This window comes from Monodelphis domestica, chromosome 1, assembly GCF_027887165.1.
Source record: "Monodelphis domestica isolate mMonDom1 chromosome 1, mMonDom1.pri, whole genome shotgun sequence".
In the NCBI taxonomy this organism is placed as follows: domain Eukaryota; kingdom Metazoa; phylum Chordata; class Mammalia; order Didelphimorphia; family Didelphidae; genus Monodelphis; species Monodelphis domestica.
In genome coordinates this window covers 206,707,804-206,730,916 of record NC_077227.1, presented here as the reverse complement: position 1 = coordinate 206,730,916, position 23,113 = coordinate 206,707,804, and the positions used below count along the sequence as shown (strand labels likewise).

The following is a 23,113-nucleotide window of genomic DNA, read 5'->3' as shown; positions in this document are numbered from 1 at the left end:
CTGATTAGCCCATTTTAAATCCCCAAGCTTAGCTTACCACCACCACCATAATGGCTGCAAGCCCAAGTAAGAGGTCCAAGAGGACCATCCATTCACTAATATCCTCTGTTTATAGGAAGTACATAACAACAGGAAGTCAGTGGATTCCTGGGAAAGGTAGGGTTTTTTTAGGGTAACAGATTTTCAATTATATACCTTCTAGTTCTGAGAGTCTGCAAAACCTGATATATGAAGATAGATATTAAATCCCTCTGTCAAGTCTTCTCTAGGTTTCATCATTTATTTCATTTTATGACTGACTAGGAAGAATGAGGAGCCCTGGCTGAACCAAATTCATTTTTTCATCAGCATCTGTCTCCCAATGATGCACAACAATCCTGCTATTCTGAGCATTCAAGCATTGAAGAGTGGGGCAGCAAGATGGCTTAGTGGGTAGAGTCAGGTCTAGAGGCAAGAGGTCCTAGGTTCAAATCTGGCCTCAGATACATTCTAGCTGTGTGACCCTAGACAAATCACTTAATCCTCATCACCTAACTCTTATCACTCTTCTAACTCTTAGCATTCTTCTACCTTGGAACCATTACATACTATTAATTCTAAGATGGAAGTTAAGGGTGTTAAAAAACAAACAAAACAGTTTTAATTGTTTTTTTATGTTTTACCTTTATTTCATTTTAATATCAAATTTCCACATGTTTTCTGAAATTATATGATTCACATTGTCTCCCTGTCTTCTCTCTCCCCTCCTGGAGTTGACAAGCAATTGAATCTGGGATACACGGGTATTATCATGCAAAACACATTTCCATATTATTCATTTTTATAACTGAATAATTTTATAAAACTCAAAACCCCAAATCATATACTTAAATAAACAAGTGATAAATCATTTGCTTCCATCTGCATTCTGATTTCAACAGTTCTTTCTTTGGAGGTTGAAGAATAGAAAGAAGCAGATGGGAGATTTGCAAGGGTCTGTGTGTGACTTTGCAAAGCTTGGAACATGCACAGAACTCTGTGGACCCCATTCTGGAATGAGGGGGACTGCTAAAAATGCAACGCACAGAGATCTAGGAGGTCCGTTAATGAACCCGAAGAGGGTTACTTCCTGTGGCCATTTTGTATATGGCTGAAGAAGGTAACTGAGGTTTCCTGATCAATTCTTGGAGATTCCTGTGAGAAAAGAAACTTCTGTGTTTCTGGGAGCTGTGACATCTTTTCCCATCCTGACATTCTCTCTGTGTGTGATCAGTGAAGACCCAACAACTCTATCCTAAAGAAGAACCCAAGCATCTTGGCTCAGGCCTCTGGCCTCTAGCCATCTTTACCTGAAAAACTGTATGCTGTTTCTATTCATTAAGTGGATCAGCTAGTCAGATTTAGGTAGCTAGAGGGGTTTAGGCAGAGAGAGAGAGAGAGAGAGAGAGAGAGAGAGAGAGAGAGAGAGAGAGAGAGAGAGAGAGAGAGAGAGAGAGAGTAGTTAGTGTAGCCCCAACTTTGTTGGGAATTGAAGAGACCTTTGTGGGTCAGACTGATTGGGTGGAGATAGATATTGTTAGATGCTAGGGACTCCTGCACCCTGGTCCACTGGCCCATCCTATTTGAGAAATAAATCAAGTAACTTTTATAACATCAAGAGAGCAGTAAGATTGTATTAACCTGTCAGAGTGCTGGGAGGCCTAACATCTGGGCCTATAGCCTGTGACCAACTACCATTGGGTTCAACACTGTTCCAAACCTCTAAACCAAACTTATTGACTTCTACAGTTCCCAAACTTACTTATTTCAGTTGGTGAGCCAAAAAGGAAAAGAATCTGGGAAAAACAAAATTTTTCTGGGTCTTGTGGCATTTGGGCCTACAAAAGTCTGAGAGACAGTAGCTGGTGGACATTTTGGAAAAAAAATTTTTTTTTCTCAACTCATTGATATCTGTGCAGCAACAGGCACCTGTCAATCACTGAGCTGAGTACCCTGAGGTATGAAAAATTTAAAGGATCAGTAAATAAGAATTTTTTTTCTCTCCAACTTAAGAAATAAACACAATAAAGAACAACTATAATAATAACAGCTATGGAAGTCCTGTCATTGTTATACCAGTGCCTAGTCCTATTTTACAATATGTTTTTTGTAGAAATATCAGAAAATTTTTATTTTTTGTTCAATTTGAATAGCAATATGAAGTTAATTATGCTGATGTTTGCTAAGATGATGTCGTATGTGCCAGTGCTTCTGTTTTTAGGTTGCACATTATACCAGACCTATTGTATGTTTAGTAATTCTCTGTTAAGGTTAACAAAGAATGTCAGACTAGCACAGAAAGAAAATGAACTTGAGACTCATGTTCTGACTCTAAAGGGTGCTATAGAGATGCAAAAAACTTTGAAACAGCAAAAATGGGAAACTCAGAAAAGCAAAATAATACTGAAACCCAGACAATAGCACCAACTGAACAAGAAAATAAGGAGCCAAGCAGGGCTGCTACATCCCTGTTTCCATTAAGAGTCTTGATTTACTTGCAGCCAGACACAGGGATTGTCCATGTAAGAGCTCATGAGTTATTTATGCTGGAAATTTAGAATCCATAAAAACGAGAATGCCTAAATTTTTTGATGAACCCCATAGGACAATAAGAGAATTTAAAAGGGCAGTAAAACTATATGATCTAGACTTTAAAGACACCGACATTTTAATGGAGGAATTATTCACTGAAAGAGAAAAGGCCTAGTTTATTGAGGAGACTGTTAGAAACCCTCACCTGACCTTGTGGCCCTCTAACACAGAACAGATCAAATTGAATTCAGTGGAGAATTTTTTTATTTTTGAGGTGGGCTAGGCAATCTCTAATTGAGGCAATGAAGATCCATGCAAAAAGACCAAATACATGGCCAAAGTTTAAAAAGATCAGGCGGGAAGCAGGGGAAAATCCATTTACTTTCCTTTATAGACTTGTGGAAGGTGGAGAGCACCTTCTGGGCATGGACTCCTTGTCAGAATGAAATTTTGTCCACATAAGGTGACAATTTGTTAAGAATAGTTGTGTTCTGGTGAGGAATTACTTTAGACTGCAGTGCCCAACTTGGGAAAGCATGGGTTTGGAAGAGCTATGAAGAACTGCATCTTTTGTTTTTGATGCAGACCAAGAAAAGAAAGCAGATAGGAGTGATTTAGTAGAGGAGCTTAGAAACCAACTTAAAGAAGCAAATAGGAAATTAAAAGAGAAAGAAATCAATGAGGTTAAGACAATGGCAACTTTAAGAACATACAGGCCTAGGTCAGAGTATACACCAAGACCACAAAGATCAAATACACCTAGGGGCTTCTTGTGTAACAAGCCAGGATATTTTCTTAGAAACTGTCACTTCAGGTCCCAAATGTCTACTCAAAATGGCAGGAATGATAGATATTCAAATGGTAAGTGGAGACAAATTGGTTATGGGAATCAGAATAGAAACCAAAGGTATTCCCAATTTCAGGGACCAGTGTAGACACCATGATGTAGCCATGTTTGTGGGCAATCATCCCAACAGGCCCTAGATTTATACTCAATGCAAGAATTTATAAGAATAGGCACTAAGGACTTCCGATCAAGATGGTGGCTTAGAGGCAGCAAAAGTTCAGACCTCTGAAAACCCTTCCTTACCAATCACAAACTGAATGCTCCTAGGGGACTGAAATTCAAACTTAACAACAGGATAGAGCCAGGGAACCCCCCTCCTGGACTCGGATCAAAAGGTATGCCCCCCAAAAGCCAGAATCCTAGATCACTCGGGTCTAAGGGGAAGGCAGAAGAAAGGTCCCAGGACCCCTCCCCCGAACCCAGAGCGCTGAGCCTGCGGCAGCAGCGGGAACATCAGGGCTGGCAAAAGGATCTCAGGGCCGGCTGTTCTGAAGGGCGCACCTTGAAAGCAACCTGAGCCAGTTTCAGGGGCGTCCAACACAGACAGCAGGGAAACAGAGAGAGATGGGGGGGGGGGTTCCATCTGAGCCTCACAAGAGGTCTTTGCTTCGGGACACATCCAGTCCAACCCAGCTGAACCTAATCCCATCAGGAGCCCTCAGAGCTCAGGGAGGCCAGGACCCCTCCCCCCTTAGAGTGCAGGGTCTTCTGAAAGGACAAAAACCTCAGAGCTGGTAAAGGCACTGAGGTACCTTGTGAACAGTGCTGTGCCAGGCTCAGAGAGTGGAAGTAAGGCAGAGGAGAAGCAACTGGAGGGAACTGAGAGCAGTAACACCTGAAACACTGGCAAGCCGGGGAGGGCAGACCAGCGCAGCTGCGGAGATTGGACAATTTGTCTGGGGCTAAAGCCTCGGACCATTAGACAGATACACTAAGAGCCTGTCCTCCTCACTCAGATAGAGATGGCAAATAGTACAGAAGTGCAAAAGCCTCCAAACACCAAGAAAAGCAAGAAGAAGGGGGTGACTTTGGACACATTTTATGGAGCAAAAATACAAACTACAGAGGAGATAGAAGAGGAAACACAAACAAATGCTCCAAAACCTTACAAAGGAAATGGAAATTCTCCACAAACTCTTGAAGAATTTAAATTGGAAATTATCAAAAAGATGGAAGCCTTCTGGCAGGAAAAATGGGAAACAATGCAAAAGGAACTCAGCAATATGAGAGACCAAAATATGCAAATGCAGAAATAGCTCGAAGCCTCAAAAAACAGGTCAGACCAAACTGAAAAGGAAAACCAGTCCTTAAAGGTCAGAATCAGGCAACTGGAAGACAATGATCTTGCAAAAGAGCAAGAATTAATTAAGCAAAGTCAAAAGACTAAAGAATTAGAAGACAACATAAAATATCTCACTGACAAGGTGACAGACCTGGAAAATAGGGGAAGGAGAGACAACTTGAGAATCATTGGTCTGCCCAAAAAAACAGAGATAAACGGCAATCTTGGTATCATAATACATGATATCATCAAAGAAAACTGCCCAGAGATTCTAGAAAAAGGGGACAAAATATGCATTGGAAGAGTTCACAGAACACCCTCTACACTAAATCCCCAAAAGACAACTCCCAGGAATGTAATTGCCAAATTCCAAAGCTTCCGAGCAAAAGAAAAAATCTTATAAGAAGCCAGAAAAGGACAATTTAAATATAAAGGAACATCAAATCAGGATCACAAAGGACCTAGCAATTTCTACTCTGAATGACCATAAGGCACGGAACATGATATTCAGAAAATCAAGAGAGCTGGGTCTTCAACCAAGAATCAGCTATCCATCAAAACTGACTATATACTTCCAGGGGAAAGTATAGGCATTCAGCAAAATACAAGATTTCCAAATGTTTGTAAAGAAAAGACCAGAGCTCTGTGGAAAGTTTGATATCCAAAAACAAAGAGCAAGAGAAACATGAAAAGGTAAATATGAAGGAAAGGGAAAAGGAGAAAAATGTTATCTTTTTCTTTTATTCAAACTCTCTTCTATAAGGACTACATTTATTCAATTTATATATATTAATATGTGGAAAAAAATGTAATGTGTAACCCTCAAAAATTGTATGCATCATTAGAGTAGTTAGAAGAATTACGCATAGGGAAAGTTTGGGGCATCAAGAAGATATGGAGAAAGGGGGGGGATAGAAAGAAAAAGCGAGGGAGTCATCATTGGTGGTACTAAGATATACTCCAAGAAATGGTGGGGGGGAACTAAATAGAATAATCCTTCTCACACAAAGATACACATGGGAAGGGGAGGGGAAAAATTCTCCTATAAGGAGAGGAAGAGAGTTTTTACTTAAACCTTACTCTCAGAGAAATCAACTCTGAGATGGAAGAGCATCCAGATCCATTGGGATCTTGATTTTTATCTTATCCATTGGGGTAGGGGAGAAGGGAAAACCAAGGGGGGGAGTAGGAGGGGAGGGAACAAAAAAAGGGAGAGAAGGAGGGGAGAGGGGAAGGGAACAAAAAGGGAGGGGCTAGAAAGGGAAACATATCAAGGGAGGGGACTAGGGGGACTGATTTAAAGTAAATCACTGGCTTAAAAGGTTATAGGTAAAGAAGGAAGAATTAGGGGAGGATATCAAAATGCCAGGGAGTCCACAAATGACAATCATAACTTTGAACGTGAATGGGATGAACTCACCCATAAAACATAGACGAATAGCAAAATGGATTAGAATCCAAAACCCTACCATATGTTGTCTTCAAGAAACACACATGAGGCGGGTAGACACTCACAAGGTCAGAATTAAAGGATGGAGTAAGACCTTCTGGGCCTCAACTGATAGAAAGAAGGCAGGAGTTGCAATCATGATATCTGACAAAGCCAAAGCAAAAATAGACCTGATTAAAAGGGATAGGGAAGGTAAATATATTTTGTTAAAAGGGACTTTAGATAATGAGGAAATATCACTAATCAACATGTATGCACCAAATAGTATAGCATCCAAATTTCTAATGGAGAAACTAGGAGAATTGAAGGAGGAAATAGACATATTAGTGGGAGATTTGAACCAACCACTATCAAATTTAGATAAATCAAATCAAAAAATAAATAAGAAAGAGATAAAAGAAGTCAATTAAATCTTAGAAAAAATAGAGTTAATAGACATATGGAGAAAAATAAATAGGGATAAAAAGGAATACACCTTCTTCTCAGCACCACATGGCACATTCACAAAGATTGACCATACACTAGGTCACAGAAACATGGCATACAAATGCAGAAAAGCAGGAATAATAAATGCAACCTTTTCAGATCATAAGGCAATAAAAATAATGATCAGTAAGGGTACATGGAGAGCCAAATCAAAAATTAATTGGAAATTAAATAATATGATACTCCAAAATCAGTTTGTTAGAGAATAAATCATAAAAACAATTAATAATTTCATTGAGGAAAATGACAATGGTGAGACATCCTTTCAAACTTTATGGGATGCAGCCAAAGCAGTAGTCAGAGGAAAATTCATATCCCTGAGTGCATATTTTAACAAACTAGGGAGGGCAGAGATCAATGAATTGGAAATGCAAATAAAAAAACTTGAAAGTGAACAAATTAAAGATGAAAAGGGGGATCTCACCTCCAATGAAGAGGAAATTTAAGGCAATCATTAAAAATTACTTTGCCCAATTATATGGCAATAAATATACCAATCTAGGTGATATGGACAAATATATACAAAAATATAAACTGCCTAGACTAACAGAAGAAGAAATAGCATTCTTAAATAATCCCATATCAGAAAATGAAATCCAACAGGACATCAAAGAACTCCCTAAGAAAAAATCCCCAGGGCCTGATGGATTCACCAATACTATACAACTATTTGACATAATAAGCAAAGAGGGAGTTCTACCAAATTCCTTTTATGACACAAACATGGTACTGATTCCAAAACCAGGCAGGTCAAAAACAGAGAAATAAAATTATAGACCAAGCTCACTAATGAATATAGATGCAAAAAACTTAAGTACTAGCAAAAAGACTCCAGCAAATGATCAGAAGGGTCATTCACTGTGATCAAGTAGGATTTATACCAGGAATGCAGGGCTAGTTCAATATTAGGAAAACCATCCACATAATTGACCACATCAACAAGCAAACCAGCAAGAACCACATGATTATCTCAATAGATGCAGAAAAAGCCTTCGATAAAATACAACACCCATTCCTATTAAAAACACCAGAAAGCATAGGAATAGAAGGGTCATTCCTAAAAATAATAAACAGTATATATCTAAATCCACCAGCTAATATCATCTGCAATGGGAATAAACTAGATGCATTCCCAATAAGATCAGGAGCGAAAGAAGGATGCCCATTATCACCTCTATTATTTGACATTGCACTAGAAACACTAGTAGTATCTGAGGTCAGATTGGAACCCAGGACCTCCCATCTCTAGGCCTGGCTCTCAATCCAGCACCAGTTTTAAGAAAGAAATTAAGGGTTTAAAAAAAAAGGTACTGAGGGTATGGAGTTGAGACTCTACATTTTCCTTGTGGGGGATTCTTTCCTTAACCAGGTTACTAACCAGGGGAATCCAGGTCCTTTTGTCTCCAAGTCTTCCTTCTTTTTTACTTCAATAGGAAGAAAGGAGGCTGGACCCTAAGCACTCTGAAGCTTTGGTTTCCTAGCCAAAATGCTGTGCCCCTCTGGAGAATTTGCGTTAGACTAAATAAAGATGGATGACCCTTGTTTTCTGCCTATTCACAGGGCTGGAGATGATTGTCTCTGATTTCCAGTGCTATCAGAACAATGTACAGCACCACACAGAGGAGATCAGTTTCCAGCGGCTCATTGTGCGAAGGGGTCAGAACTTCTCCATTATATTGTACTTTAAGAACAGGGGATTCATGTTGGACATGGACAAGATCATCTTCATCACAGAGACTGGTGAGTCATCCCCCAAGGAGGGAACTAAAAAGTGGGGGGAATTGAGGAGAGAAACTGGGGGAGACCAGATGCTACTTTGGTATTCTAACAAATGCTCGTGTTGGTCCGTAGGTCCAAAGCCTGACCTCTCCATGGGCACCCGAGCCATATTCTCCATAGCAGGATCAAACCTCAAGAGCCCGTGGATTGCTCTGATCAAGTCCAATGGGGCCAACTTTCTGGAAGTCAGCCTGTGTGCCCCACCCATGGCAGCAATTGGCCATTATGTCCTGAAAGTTCACATTGAATCTTTCCAAGGACCAGTCTTGGCATATCAACTTGGGGAGTTCATCCTTCTCTTTAATCCTTGGTGTCCAGGTAGGGATGAGTCATCTAACCCTGCCACCCCCTTCTTGCCTTTCTGTGATCATGATGGACTGTCCCTTAATTCTTAGCCTCATCCCCAACACTTCATCCCCATTCTCAAGGCCCCAATTTCAGGTAAGACACATGCACACTGGCCTCAGACACTTCCTGGCTATGTGACCTTGGGCAAGTCACTTACCCTCCATTGCCTGGCTGTTACAGCTCTTCTGACTTGGAACCAACACACAGTATTGATTCTAAAATGGAAGGTAATGGGTTAAAAAAAAAAAGACCTATGCACAAATGGGCTGCATACTTGCAGGATACATGCCTGGAAAGTGAGCTTCCAGATTATTAGCATCCTACAAAGATCGGAACACTTGGAGAGCCAGGGCTCTCATTATGCAGCAATGCCTCCCTTGTTACATAAATGCATAAAAGCATATGCATACACATTATTTGAACACATGGCATTTATCCATTTGAGGATGCATCCAGAGATACATGGTTTCCTTTTTTATCTCTATTGCTTCTGGTAATTTAGCTGCTTTACTGGTTTACATGCAGTACTTTTTATTTATTTTTTTAAAATGACATCTGCAACCCAGGGACTGTTAAGATAGCTAGAGGGGCAGCTAGGTGGCACCGCGGATAGAGTGCTGAACTTGGAATTAGGAAGATTCATCTTCCTGAGTTCAAATCTGACCCCATACATTTACTAGTTGTGTGACCCTGTGCAAGTCACTTAACCCTGTCTGCTTCAGTTTGTCATCTGGAAAATGATCTGGAAAAAAAATAGCAAAAGACTCCAGTATTTTGACCAAGAAAACCCCAAATAGGGTCACAGAGAATTGGGCACATGTGTAACAGTTAAAATTTAGGAATATGGGGAGACTGAGGCAGATTAGTTTCTCTCTGCAAGGAGTATTATATTTTTTAGAGGTTTATTAAGGATTAAGGATTAAAGAATATACAAGTAAGAAACATGTGGCTAGGCCAGAGGCCTAGACAAAATAACCTCACATCATGGAAGAGACGCCTCTGCTCCAAAACGGAAGTCCAAAAGAGCCCCAAAAACCTTTGCCACCAGCTTAAATCCTTCCTCAATCTCTGCCCACCTCAGAATTCCCGTGAGATTACAAAGCATTTTGGGGAAGTGGAGCAAAGGCTTGTGGGGATTGTAGTCCTGTATTCAAGTCTATTTTTTACACATGACTGAAATGAAATGACTGAGCAACTAGCAGCACTATAAACTTTTAAAAAGTTGGTTTCATTTGAATAAGCCACCAATGACAAAAACTGAAGACTATGAGCAAATCCTTGTATAAAACTCTCTTTTTTTTGGATGTGGCAATGTCCACCTTGGCCACACCCTCAATACAGCCCTGGCTAGAGTTGTTTTAGGGTTGATAGTACAATGGATTATATAGTATAAGCATTCTATATTAGAAGAGAGAAGAACCTGTCAGAAGCTGTCCAGGTCAACCTCCTTATTTTTTGTTCATTGTTTTATTTTACATATCAGGAAACTGAGGCACAGGAAAGTTTAATGACTTACCCATGGTCACAAAGGTAATAAGTAAACATAAGGAGCAGAATTTTCACTAAGGTGTTCTGATTCCAAGTTAGTATTCTTTCCTTTCTACCTACATTAGTTCATGAAACAGACAGTCCTTCCCAAAGCATGAACATCTTTGCAGGCACTTTCCCAGTTTTCCAACATGTCTAATAAAAATCAAGAAGCTCGTTGATTGTTTCAGTGGATCTTACAATATGAGGCAGACCCAAGGTTGGGGTTTGAGTGATCTTTTGAAATAAAATGTCAATTCTTTTGAAAAGAGAGAGACAGAGACAGAGAAGAGAAAGAAAGAAAGAGAGAGAGAGAAAGAGCGGAAGGAAGGAAGGAAGGAAGGAAGGAAGGAAGGAAGGAAGGAAGGAAGGAAGGAAGGAAGGAAGGAAGGAAGGAAGGAAGGAAGGAAGGGAGGGAGGAAGGGAGGGAGGGAGGGAGGAAGGAAGGAAGGAAGGAAGGAAGAAAGGAAGGAAGGAAGGAAGGAAGGAAGGAAGGAAGGAAGGAAGGAAGGAAGGAAGGAAGGAAGGAAGGAAGGAAGGAAAGAAGGAAGGAAGGAAGGAAGGAAGGAAGGAAGGAAGGAAGGAAGGAAGGAAGGAAGGAAGGAAGGAAGGAAGGAAGGAAGGAAGGAAGGAAGGAAGGAAGGAAGGAAGGAAGGAAGGAAGGAAGGAAAGAAGGAAAGAAGGAAAGAAGGAAAGAAGGAAGGAAGGAAGGAAGGAAGGAAGGAAGGAAGGAAGGAAGGAAGGAAGGAAGGAAGGAAGGAAGGAAGGAAGGAAGGAAAGAAGGAAAGAAGGAAGGAAGGAAGGAAGGAAGGAAGGAAGGAAGGAAGGAAGGAAGGAAGGAAGGAAGGAAGGAAGGAAGGAAGGAAGGAAGGAAGGAAAGAAGGAAAGAAGGAAAGAAGGAAAGAAGGAAAGAAGGAAGGAAGGAAGGAAGGAAGGAAGGAAGGAAGGAAGGAAGGAAAGAAGGAAAGAAGGAAAGAAGGAAAGAAGGAAAGAAGGAAAGAAGGAAAGAAGGAAAGAAGGAAAGAAGGAAAGAAGGAATAGCACCAGGTCTGGAATCAAAAGCCCTGAATTTTTATTTATTTATTTAGAAAATTTTATTTAGTCAATTTAGAACATTATTCTTTGGTTACAAGTATCATATTTCTTTCCCTCCCTCCCTTTCCCCCATCCCCTTCCTGTAGCTGACACACAACCCCACTGGGTATTACATGTGTCCTTGATCAGAACCTATTTCCATGTTGTTGATATTTGCACTAGGATGATCATTTAGAGTCTACATCCCGAATCATATCCCCCTCAATCCATATAATCAAGCAGTTGTTTTTCTTCTGTGTTTCTGCTCCCACAGTTTTTCCTCTGCATGTGGATAGTATTCTTTCTCATAGATCCCTCTGGGTTGTTCAGGATCACTGCATTGCCACTAATGGAGAAGTCCATTACATTCGATTGTACCATAGTGTATCAGTCTCTGTGTACATTGTTCTCCTGGTTCTGCTCCTCTCACTCTGCATCAATTCCTGGAGGTCATTCCAGTTCACATGGAATTCCTCCAGTTTATTATTCCTTTGAACACAATAGTATTCCATCACCAATAGATACCACAATTTGTTCAGCCATTCCCCAATCTAAGGGCATCCCCTCACTTTCCAATTTTTTGCCACCATAAAGACACATGCTATAAATATTTTTGTACAAGTCTTTTTTCCTTATGTGAACTCTTTGGGGTATAAATCCAGCAGTGCTATGGCTGGATCAAAAGGCAGACAATCTTAAAGTCTTTTTGGCATAGTTTCTAATTGCCCTCCAGAATGTTTGGATCAATTCACAACTCCACCAGCAGTGCATTAATGTTCCAACTTTGCCACATCCCCTCCAACATTTATTACTTTCCTTTACTGTCATGTTAGCCAATCTGCTAGGTGTGAGGTGATACCTCAGAGTTGTTTTGATTTGCATCTCTCTAATTATAAGAGATTTAGAGCACTTTTTCATGTGTTTATTAATAGTCTTGATTTCTTTATCTGAAAATTGCCTATTCATGTCCCTTACCCATTTATCAATAGGAGAATGGCTTGATTTTTTTGGTACAATTGATTTAGCTCTTTATAAATTTGAATACTTAGACCTTTGTTAGATGTTTTTGTAATGAAGATTTTTTTTTCCAATTTATTGCTCCAGAATTTTGATTGCATTGGTTTTGTTTGTACAAAACCTTTTTAATTTAATGTCATCAAAATTATTTATTTTTACATATTGTGATTTTTTTCTAGCTCTTTCTTGGTTTTAAAATCTTTCTTTTCCCAAAGATCTGATATGTATACCATTCTGTGTTCACCTAATTTACTTATAGTTTCCTTCTTTATATTCAGGTCATTCACCCAATCTGAGTTTATCTTGGTGTAGGGTGTGAGATGTTGATACAAAACTAATCTCTCCCATACTGTCTTCCAATTTTCCCAGCAGTTTTTATCAAATAGTGGGTTTTGATCCCCAAAGCTGGGATCTTTGGGCTTATCATAGACTGTCTTGCTGAGGTCATTTACGCCAAGTCTATTCCACTGATCTTCCTTTCTGTCTCTTAGCCAGTACCAAATTGTTTTGATGACTACTGCTTTATAATAGAGTTTGAGATCTGTGACTGCAAGTCCTCCTTCCTTTGCATTTTTTTCCATGATATCCCTGGATATCCTTGATCTTTTGTTCTTCCAAATGAACTTTGTAATGGTTTTTTCTAATTCAGTAAAAAAAGGTTTTTGGTAGTTCAATAGGTATGGCACTAAATAAGTAGATTAATTTGGGTAGGGTTGTCATTTTTATTATGTTAGCTCATCCTACCCATGAGAAATTAATATTTTTCCAATTGTTTAGATCTAGTTTTAATTGTGTGGAAAGTGTTTTGTACGTGTGTCCATATAGTTCCTGTGTTTGTCTCAGCAGATAGATTCTGAAGTATTTTATTTTGTCTAAGGTGATTTTAAATGGAATTTCTCTTTCTAATTCTTGCTGCTGAGATGTATTGGAAATACAAAGAAATGCTGATGACTTATGTGGGTTTATTTTGTATCCTGAAACTTTGCTAAAGTTGTTGATTATTTCCACTAGCTTTTTAGTTCATTCTCTAGGATTCTTTAAGTAAATCATCATATCATCTGCAAAAGAGTGATAGTTTAGACTCCTCATTGCTAATTTTGATACCTTCAATTTCTTTTTCTTCTCTGATTGCTACTGCTAGTGTTTCTAGTACAATGTTAAGTAATAGAGCTGATAATGGGCATCCTTGTTTCACTCCTGATCTTATTGGGAAGGCTTCTAGTTTATCCCTATTGCAAATGATGCTTGCCGATGGCTTTAAATATATATACAGGTTATTATTTTTAGGAAAGGCCCTTCTATTCCTATACTTTCTAGTGTTTTCAATAGGAATGAGTGTTGTATTTTGTCAAAGGAAAAGCCCTGAATTTTTTATGTCCCATCTCCATCACTCAGCGGTATGATCTTAGAAAAGTCACAAGCTCTCTGAATCTGTTTTTTTCAACTGAAAAATGAGAATACTACTTACACTGACTACTTTGCATAGTTGTTGTGAGAAATTATGCTTTGCAAAAATCTAGTATAAATGTCAATTATTATTATTAATCTCTTTATCATATCTCCTGCTCTAATTTCTAAAGCTGATGAAGTCTACTTAGAAAGTGAGCCTCAGAGACAGGAATATGTCATGAATGATCATGGCTTCATCTATCAGGGTAACAAGAACTGGATCCGTCCATGTCCATGGAACTATGGACAGGTAAGTCCCATTCTAGGCCAATTATTTAACCCCCACCATGTGGGACTGTGGTCATTGCTTCCTTCTCTGGGTTCTCTGTCCAAGACTGTTATTACTCAGCAACCACATAATCACCTCTGTCTACTCCACCTGGACCTTTCAGTCTTTTCTTCCAGATTGGCTTTAGTCTTGGGTGAATGGAAGGTGGAACATAGATGGTAGCCTGAGAAAGGCTAAGTATGATGGAAAGGGACTGGGTATAACCTTTCCCAGACCAGTTCAGCCCATGAATACTAGACACTTCTACAAAGAGAGGAGGTATCTGTGGAGTGAATGCACTGACATGGAAGACTTTCTGAGTTCTGTGCTTTGCTAAATGCCTCCAAGATACTGATATAGTGGAAAGAGTCATATTTGGAGCCAGAGGTCTGTGTTGCCCCCTTTTTCTGTTTTCTGTTTTCTTTTTTATGACCTTACCAGAATTCTATCTTAGAATGTATATTAAATATGATCCTGGGCAATCAATACTAAATATCGATTCTAAGACAGAAGAGCAATAAGGGTTAGGAAATTCGGGTTAAGTGATTTGCTCAGAGTCCACACAGCTAGGAAGTGTTTGAGGCCAGATTTAAACCCAGGTCTCTCTTACTGGAGATTGAGTGGTCTATTCACTGAGCCACCTTGCTGCCCCAACAAAGCACATTTCTTATTACAATTCTATAAAATAGGTGGTAAAAATGTTATTTTTAACAGATTTATTTAACAGATAAGCAAACTTAGGCTCAGGGAAATTGCCTATGGTCACACAACTAGTAGCTAGATTTGGGCAGCTGGGTGGCACAGTGGATAAAGTGCCAGGCCTATAGTCACAAAGATTCATCTTGAGTGCAAATCTGACCTCAGACACTTACTATCTGTGTAACCCTGAACAAGTTATTTAAACCTGTTTGCCTCAGTTTCCTTATCTAGAAAATGAGCTGGAGAAGGAAATGGCATATTGTATATATTTATTTATATCTGTATATATCTATTTTTCTTTTTTGTAGTAATATTTTACTTTCCCCCCAATTACATGTAGAAGCAATTTTTGACATCCATTTTCTCCCATTTTAAGTTCCAAATTCTTTCCCTCCCTTCTCCCCCCACTCCCTGAGGCAGTAAGCAATTCGACATAGGTTATACATTTGGTCTCAGGAAATTCATATTTCTATATTGTGATGTTGTGGAAGAAGACACATATCACTAAACAAAAAAAAAACCTCTTGAAGAAAATAAAGTGAAAAATAGTATGTTTCCAACTGCCTTCAGAGTCCATCGGTTCTTTCTCAGGTGGTGGATAGCATTTTTCATCATTGGTTAAGGAATGAGTATTGACTGATGTAGAGATATCCCAAGAAATGGTCTTGAGTATGTGGAAAAGTAAATTCTATCCTAGGCCAAGCACACAAGCCTTCATTGTGTGGTGTTGTGCTGTATGTCCTTCCCTGAGCCCACAACTCAAGATGTAATGGCAGAGCAACCACCTCTGACTACCCAACCCAAGATCCCTCAGGATAAGGAGATGGGGAGAAGTGAATGAAAAAATGGGAAGTGAAAGCCAAGCCTCAGAATTATTTTTTCTACAATCGAATGAGCTAGAAAGAACATTGACTACACAATGAAAACCAAGTCATTTGAGGCCTTCATAATCCGATGCCAGCCTTATCTCATACTACTCACTTTCACATATTCTTACCCTCCAACCAAGCCAAACTGATCTATTTATTCTTCTAAGACTCTTCCCTCTCTTTCCCAGCTTTCATGCCTTTGACTATGCTTTGCCTGGAATATTATTCCTACTTTCCACCTCCCATCTCTACTCATTGAAATCCTTTCCACCCAATGATAACCATTACAGATGCTACCTCTTCCCAAAGCCCACCCTAATCGTCACCCACCTCCATCCCCAGCCAGAAATAATTTCTCTCCTTGGCTTTCCTATATTTTATTTAGATTTTCTCCTAAGAACTTACTCAAAAACATTTAATAGTTACTGACCTATCTGTACTATCTCCTCAATTAGTCTGTTAACTACCCAAATGGCAGAAATTCTGCTAAATTCATCTTTGTGTTGCCCAGGACCACTGTCTTATATGCTTATTATTGTTGTTGTTCAGCAGTGTTCAATTCTCTGTGACCCCATTTGGAGTTTCCTTGGCAAAGATACTAGAGCAGTTTGCCATTTCCTTCTCTAACTCATTTTATTTAGAAATTAGGAAACTGAGGCAAACAGAATTAAGTAACTTGTCTAGCTAGAGTCTAAGGTTGGATTTGAACCTTGTGTCACCTAATTACCCCTGTCTTGCACATAGTAAGGGTTTAATAAATGCTTTTCATTGAACTGTTCCACAATATATACAACTCTCCATTATCTATCTTAATGGAAACAAAGATGACAAACAGGAAATCTTATAAACATGTCTGTATAGATTAAATGTTTTATTAAATTTATTAAATTAAATATATTATGGTTTTGATGTATTATGCACATCTATATGTATATGTGTATATATTTTTCTCTAACAAGGGATACAACTAAATTAGCCAGATAGTCAAATATTAAAATTGGTTTGTATTCACTGGATGCCTCTCAACTTGGGGCAGGGGGAAGGACAAAATAGTATTTGGGGGAAGGTGGCTTGAGATAAAAATATTTACCTCCTTGTAATCAACCAATTAGATCAAGAAAATATACAAAATATATACTAGTAACAAAGAAATTGGGAGAAGAGGGTGCCAACAAAGGTTGAGGGAAGGGAAGAATACATAGGGATACATTCATACATCTACACACGTGCCACAGACACACCTTTCCCGTGGCTTCCCAAACTAATCTTGAAGTCCTTCCCATTACAGTTTGAAGAAAATATCATAAACATTTGCCTGAAGCTATTAGACAAGAGCCTGAATTCTCAAGTTGACCCAGCTATGGACTGTGCACTTCGGGGAAGCTCTGTGTATATCAGCAGAGTTGTCAGTGCTATGGTGAGAGAAGGTTCTTCTTTTTTTTAAACCCTTACCTTCCATCTTAGAATCAGTACTGTGTATTAGTTCCAAGGCAGAAAAGTGGTAATGGCTAGGCAATGGGAGTCGAGTGACTTGCCCAGGGTTACACAGCTGGGAAGTGTCTGAGGTCAAATTTGAACCCAGGACCTCCCATCTCCAGGCCTGGCTCTCAATCCATGGAGCCACCCAGCTGCCCCCAAGAGAAGGTTCTAATGCTACAGCCAGCAAGTGCTGATCATATTCAATTTTATAAATTTCTTGGGGGAGAGGAGGTGGGGAGACTCCATACTCCTAACAGGAGCCCAATTAGTTGAGATCAAGAGGGGAGCCTAGGTAAGAGGTCTTCTCAATTGAAGAATTCCAGGAACAGAACCTCTAGGTGTTAGACCCTCATTCCCATTAGTTCTGAATTTTATTCTTTGAGAGAGGTTTGGGAGATTGCCTTTTTAGTTTCTAAATTTCTTTTGTACTGAAGCATCAAAATATCAATGTCAAACATGCTAAGAGATGGCAGAAAAATAGGAAATAAGACTAATTAATTAGCAAAAGAACACTTGGCATAATAGCAAAGTCTTCTGGATGAGACTAAATCAAACACTTTAGGCTTTCTACTCAGGTCACAAGCCCCATCTCCTTGGCAAGCAATGCTTCTTAGAAGGTTGAATGATTGTAATGACCAGTTTAACAAAATGCACCAATTAAGAAAGGAATTAATATTTCTTCTAGAGGACTGGTAACAAAGCATATTTCTCCTTCACCCTCCATAGAAAGCTGGTAGAGTACAGGGACAAAATGAAGTACACATTATCAGATATAGTTAGCATGTCAGTTTGGGAAGGCATACATAGAAAACAACTGTTCTGAGAAGAATCTCAGGATTTTAGTGGACCACAAGTCCAATACGAATCATCAATGTGATATGGCAGCCCAAAAAGCTAGTGCAATCTTGGATTGCATTAAGAGCAGTATATAGCTTCCAGCAATAGGGACATAACAATCCCACCATATTCTTACCCTTGTCAAATGTCATTTGGAATATTGTGTTCCATTCTGGGCACTATGTTTAAGACCTTCAGCTGAAGAGTTTCTAGAAAAGGACGATCAGGATGGTAAAGGGTCTTGAATTATATTTCTTTAATTCAAAGATATTTTATTTTCCCAATTACATGGAATAATTTCAACATACATTTTCCAAAATTATAAAATCCAAACCATCTACCTTCCCTCTTGCCACTTAGATGGTAAACAATTTGATCTGGGTTATACATTGTTGTCATGAAGAACCCTTCCATATTGGTCATTGCTGTAAGAACACACTCATACAAAACCAAAACTCCAAAATAAAACCATAAATAGACTGATGTGAAAGATCATGTGAAAGATGATGTGAAAGCTTTGATCCACATATGCCTCCAACAGCTCTTCCTCTGGAGGTAGTAGCATTCCCCATCATAAGTCCTTCAGAACTGTCCCAGATCATTGTATTGCTGAGTGTAGCCAAATCTTTGACAGTTGGTATGATGTACAATATTCTCCTGGTTCTGCTTATTTTGCTCTACATCAGTTTATATAGATCTTTCCAGTTCTTTCTGAAGTCATCCTGTTCATCATTTCTTAAAGCACAATAGTATTCTGTCACCATCATATGCCACAATTTGTTCAGCCACTCCCTAGTTGATGGACATTTCTTCGATTTCCAATTCTTTGCCATCACAAAAAGAGCAACTTTAAATATTTTTTGTACAAGTTGTTTCTTTCCCCCTTTGTATGATCTACTTAGGATATAGACCCAGTAGGGGAATGACAGAATCAAAGGGTATGATCAGTTTTATAGGGCCTCAAATTCTTGACATGAGGATCTTTCAAAGGAACAGGACATTCTTAGTATGTAAAAGGGTAGGGGGGCACGTGGCTGTGTTCAAATATTTGAAAGCTTGTCATGTAGAGGAGGCATTGGACAAACACTGTTTGGCTTCTGAGGGCAGAACCAGGAGGAAATTGCAAAGAGGCAAATAGATGAATGTCTGAAAAAAATTTAGCTGCCCAAAGGTGGAATGGCCAATTTTGAGAGGTTGTAAGTTCTCATTCCTTGGAGGTCTTCAAGCAAAGACTGAATGTTACTTTTCTGGATATGTTGGAGTGAGGATTCCTTCGTGTGTGTTTTGGACTTGATGGTAGCTGAGATCCTTCCAAACTCTCTGATTCTATGATTGTTTTTACTTAATTGTGTTTCTTTGGCATGAGTGAATTAGGGTTATGTGGGCGAAGAGATTATTGGTAAATGAGAATGATTTTTTAAAAAAAGAGAAACATCACTAAAAGCTTTTTAAAAAAGAAAATTGATGCTTCAAAACTTGCTTTTCTTTTAGATCAACAGTAATGATGATAATGGTGTACTCAATGGGAAATGGAGTGAGGGCTTCGATGATGGAACTAGCCCCTCTGAATGGAATGGTAGTGTGGCCATCTTGAAGAAGTGGTATGCCACAGGGGGCCAGCCTGTGAAATATGGACAGTGTTGGGTCTTTGCAGCTGTGATGTGCACAGGTAAGCAAGTTAGGAGGTAGAGGAGACCTGCGTCATCATGTCACCCTGCTTCAAAAGTTATATGGAAAATATTAACAATATGACTATATAAAAAAATACTTCCAAACTTTCTATCTCAGCTTCATTCATAAGATGTTAGTACTTAGAGCTAGTAGGGACCTAAGCTAAGTGGCTTATTGGATAGAGTGCTGAGCCAGGAGTAAAATAGATCTGAGTTTGAATTTGACCCTAGACACTTCCTAGCTATGTGACCCTGGGCAAATCACTTAACTTCTGTAATAGGGGATTATTTAAGTAGAAATGGTAATTCAAGATCAGATCTGCCAATCTCCTCCCTTCCTCCCTTCTTCTTCCCTTCACCCTCCCTGGTTACCTCCCTCCTTGTCCCTCCTCCCTTCCTCCCTCCCCTTTCAGTTGATTCTTCTGTTGGTCCCTCTAAATCAACTCAGAGTGACTATTATGGTGTCTCAAATAAAATACTCTATTCTCTTCTCTAAGATTAAGTAAGGGGTATATTTGGGAGAAAAGGAAAGATAAGAAGATGGAGGGGGGGTTCCCTAATACTAGAATAATTCCTAGGTGGGAGGATGGTGGAATATAGTTCAGATTTGGGGAAATTGGTTAACAGGTCTTTGAAATTCAGTCACTGTAGTACAGCAGAGAGAATCAGAGAGCTGGACTTTTAAGGCAAAGAGACCCAAATTTGTTGTGGTGGTGGTGGTGGTGTTTATTTATTTATTTATTTTTCCATTTGAATTAGTTTATTTAGTCAACTTAGAACATTATTTCTTGGTTATAATAATCACATTATTTCCCTCCCTCCTCTCCACCCACCCTTCTGGCAGCCAATGTGCAATTTCATTGGGCATTACTTGTATCCTTCCTTGATCAGAACCTATTTCCATGTTGTTGTTTATACTAGAATGTTCATTTAGAGTCTACATCCCCAACCATATCCCTTTGACCCATGTATTCAAGCAGTTGTTTTTCCTTGGTGTTTTTACTCCCACAGTGTTTCCTCTGAATGTGGATAGTGGTTTTTCTCATGGATTCCTCCAAGTTGTTCAAGATTACTGCATTGACACTAATGGAGAAGTCGATTGTACCACAGTGTTTCAGTCTTTGTGTACAATGTTTTCCTGGTTCTGCTCCTCTCACTCTGCATCACTTCCTGGAGGTTGTTCCAGTCTCCATGGAATTCCTCCACTTTATTGTTCCTTTGAGCACAATAGTATTCCATCACCAACATATACCACAATTTGTTCAGTAATTCCCCAAATGAAGGGCATCCCCTCATTTTCCAATATTTTTCCACCACAAAGAGCGCAGCTATGAATATTTTTGTACATGACTTTTTCCTTATTATCTCTTTGGGATACAAACCTAGCAGTGCTGTGGCTGGATCAAAGGGCAGACAGTCTTTCAGCGCCCTTTGGGCATAATTCCAGATTGCCCTCCAGAATGGTTGGACCAATTCACAACTCCACCAGCAATGTGGAGCATTAATGTCCTGACTTTGCCACATCCCCTCCAACATTTAATACTTTCCTTTGCTGTCATGTTAGCCAATCTACTAGGTGTAAGGTGATACCTCAGAGTTGTTTTGATTTGCATTTACCTGATTATAAGAGATTTAGAACACTTTTTGATGTGCTTATTAATAGTTTTGATTTCTTTAACTGAAAATTACCTATTCATGTCCCTTGTCCATTTATCAATTGGAGAATGGCTTGATTTTTTGGACAATTGATTTAGCTCTTTATAAATTTGAGTAATTTGACCTTTGTCAGAGGTTTTTGTAATGAAGATTGTTTCCCAATTTGCTGCTTCCCTTCCAGTTTTGGATGCATTAGTTTTGTTTGGACAAAACCTTTTTAATTTGATGTAATCAAAATTATTGATTTTACATTTTGTGATTTTTTTCTAGCTCTTGCTTGGTTTTAAAGTTTTTCCTTTCCCCAAGATCTGACATGTATACTATTCTGAGTTCACCTAATTTGCTTATAGTTTCCTTCTTTATGTTCAAGTCATTCACCCATTCTGAGTTTATCTTGGTGTAGGGTGTGAGATGTTTATCCAAACCTAATCTCTCCCATACTGTCTTCCAATTTTCCCAGCAGTTTTTATCAAATAGTGGGTTTTGGTCCCCAAAGCTGGGATCTTTGGGCTTATCATAGACTGTCTTGCTGAGGTCATTTACTCCAAGTCTATTCCACTGATCCTCCTTTCTGTCTCTTAGCCAGTACCAAATTGTTTTGATAACCACTGTTTATAGTATAATTTGAGATCTGGGACTGCAAGGCCTCCTTCCTTTGCATTTTTTTCATGATTTCCCTGGATATCCTTGATCCTTTGTTCTTCCCAAATGAACTTTGTTATGGTTTTTCTAATTCAGTAAAAAAGTTTTTGGTAGTTCCATGGGTATGGCACTAAATAAGTAAATTAATTTGGTCAGGATTGTCATTTTTATTATGTTAGCTCATCCTACCCATGAGCAATCAGTGTTTTTCCAATTGTTTAAATCTAGTTTTAATTATGTGGAGAGTGTTTTGTAGTTATGTTCATATAGTTCCTGTGTTTGTCTCAGCAGATAGATTCCTAAGTATTTTATTTTGTCTAAGGTGATTTTAAATGGAATTCCTCTTTCTAATTCTTGCTGCTGAAATGGATTGGAGACATATAGAAATGCTGATGACTTATGCGGGTTTATTTTGTATCCTGCAACTTTGCTAAAGTTGTTGATTATTTCAACTAGTTTTTTGGTTGATTCTCTAGGATTCTTTAAGTAGACCATAATATCATCTGCAAAGAGTGATAGCTTAGTCTCCTCATTGCCTATTTTAATACCTTCAATTTCTTTTTCTTCTCTAATTGCTACTGCTAGTGTTTCTAGTACAATATTAAATAATGGAGGTGATAATGGGCATCCTTGTTTCACTCCTGATCTTATTGGGAAGGCTTCTAGTTTATCCCCGTTGCAGATGATGTTTGCTGATGGTTTTAGATATATACTGTTTATTATTTTTAGGAAAGACCCTTCTATTCCTATACTTTCTAGTGTTTTTAATAAGAATGGGTGTTGTATTTTATCAAAGGCTTTTTCTGTATCTATTGAGATAATCATGTGATTTTTGTCGGTCTACTTTTTAATATGGTCAATTATGTGGATGGTTTTCCTAATATTGAACCATCCTTGCATTTCTGGTATGAATCCTACCTGGTCATAGTGAATAAACCTTGTGATGGCTTGCTGGAGTCTTTTTGCTAGTATCCTATTTAAGATTTTTGCATCTATATCTATTAAGGAGATTGGTCTATAGTTTTCTGTCTCTGTTTTTGACCTGCCTGGCTTTGGGATCAGTAACATGTTTGTGTCGTAAAATGAATTTGGTAGAACTCCTTCTTTGCTTATTCTGTCAAATAGTTTGTATAATATTGGGATTAGTTGTTCTTTGAAAGTTTGATAGAATTCATTTGCGAATC

The 23,113-nt window shown here is 38.8% G+C and overlaps 1 protein-coding gene across 1 annotated transcript in view; it reads left to right on the top strand.

Moving 5' to 3' along the window:
• Positions 1-23,113, top strand: part of TGM5 (transglutaminase 5) — an 87,916-nt gene that overhangs the window by 12,335 nt on the left and 52,468 nt on the right. The window contains exons 2-6 of the mRNA XM_007472435.2: positions 8,176-8,355; positions 8,467-8,712; positions 13,941-14,059; positions 16,934-17,062; positions 19,453-19,630. Of these exons, the coding sequence (XP_007472497.1) occupies positions 8,176-8,355; positions 8,467-8,712; positions 13,941-14,059; positions 16,934-17,062; positions 19,453-19,630 (852 nt within the window). The remainder of the gene's footprint in view (positions 1-8,175; positions 8,356-8,466; positions 8,713-13,940; positions 14,060-16,933; positions 17,063-19,452; positions 19,631-23,113) is intronic.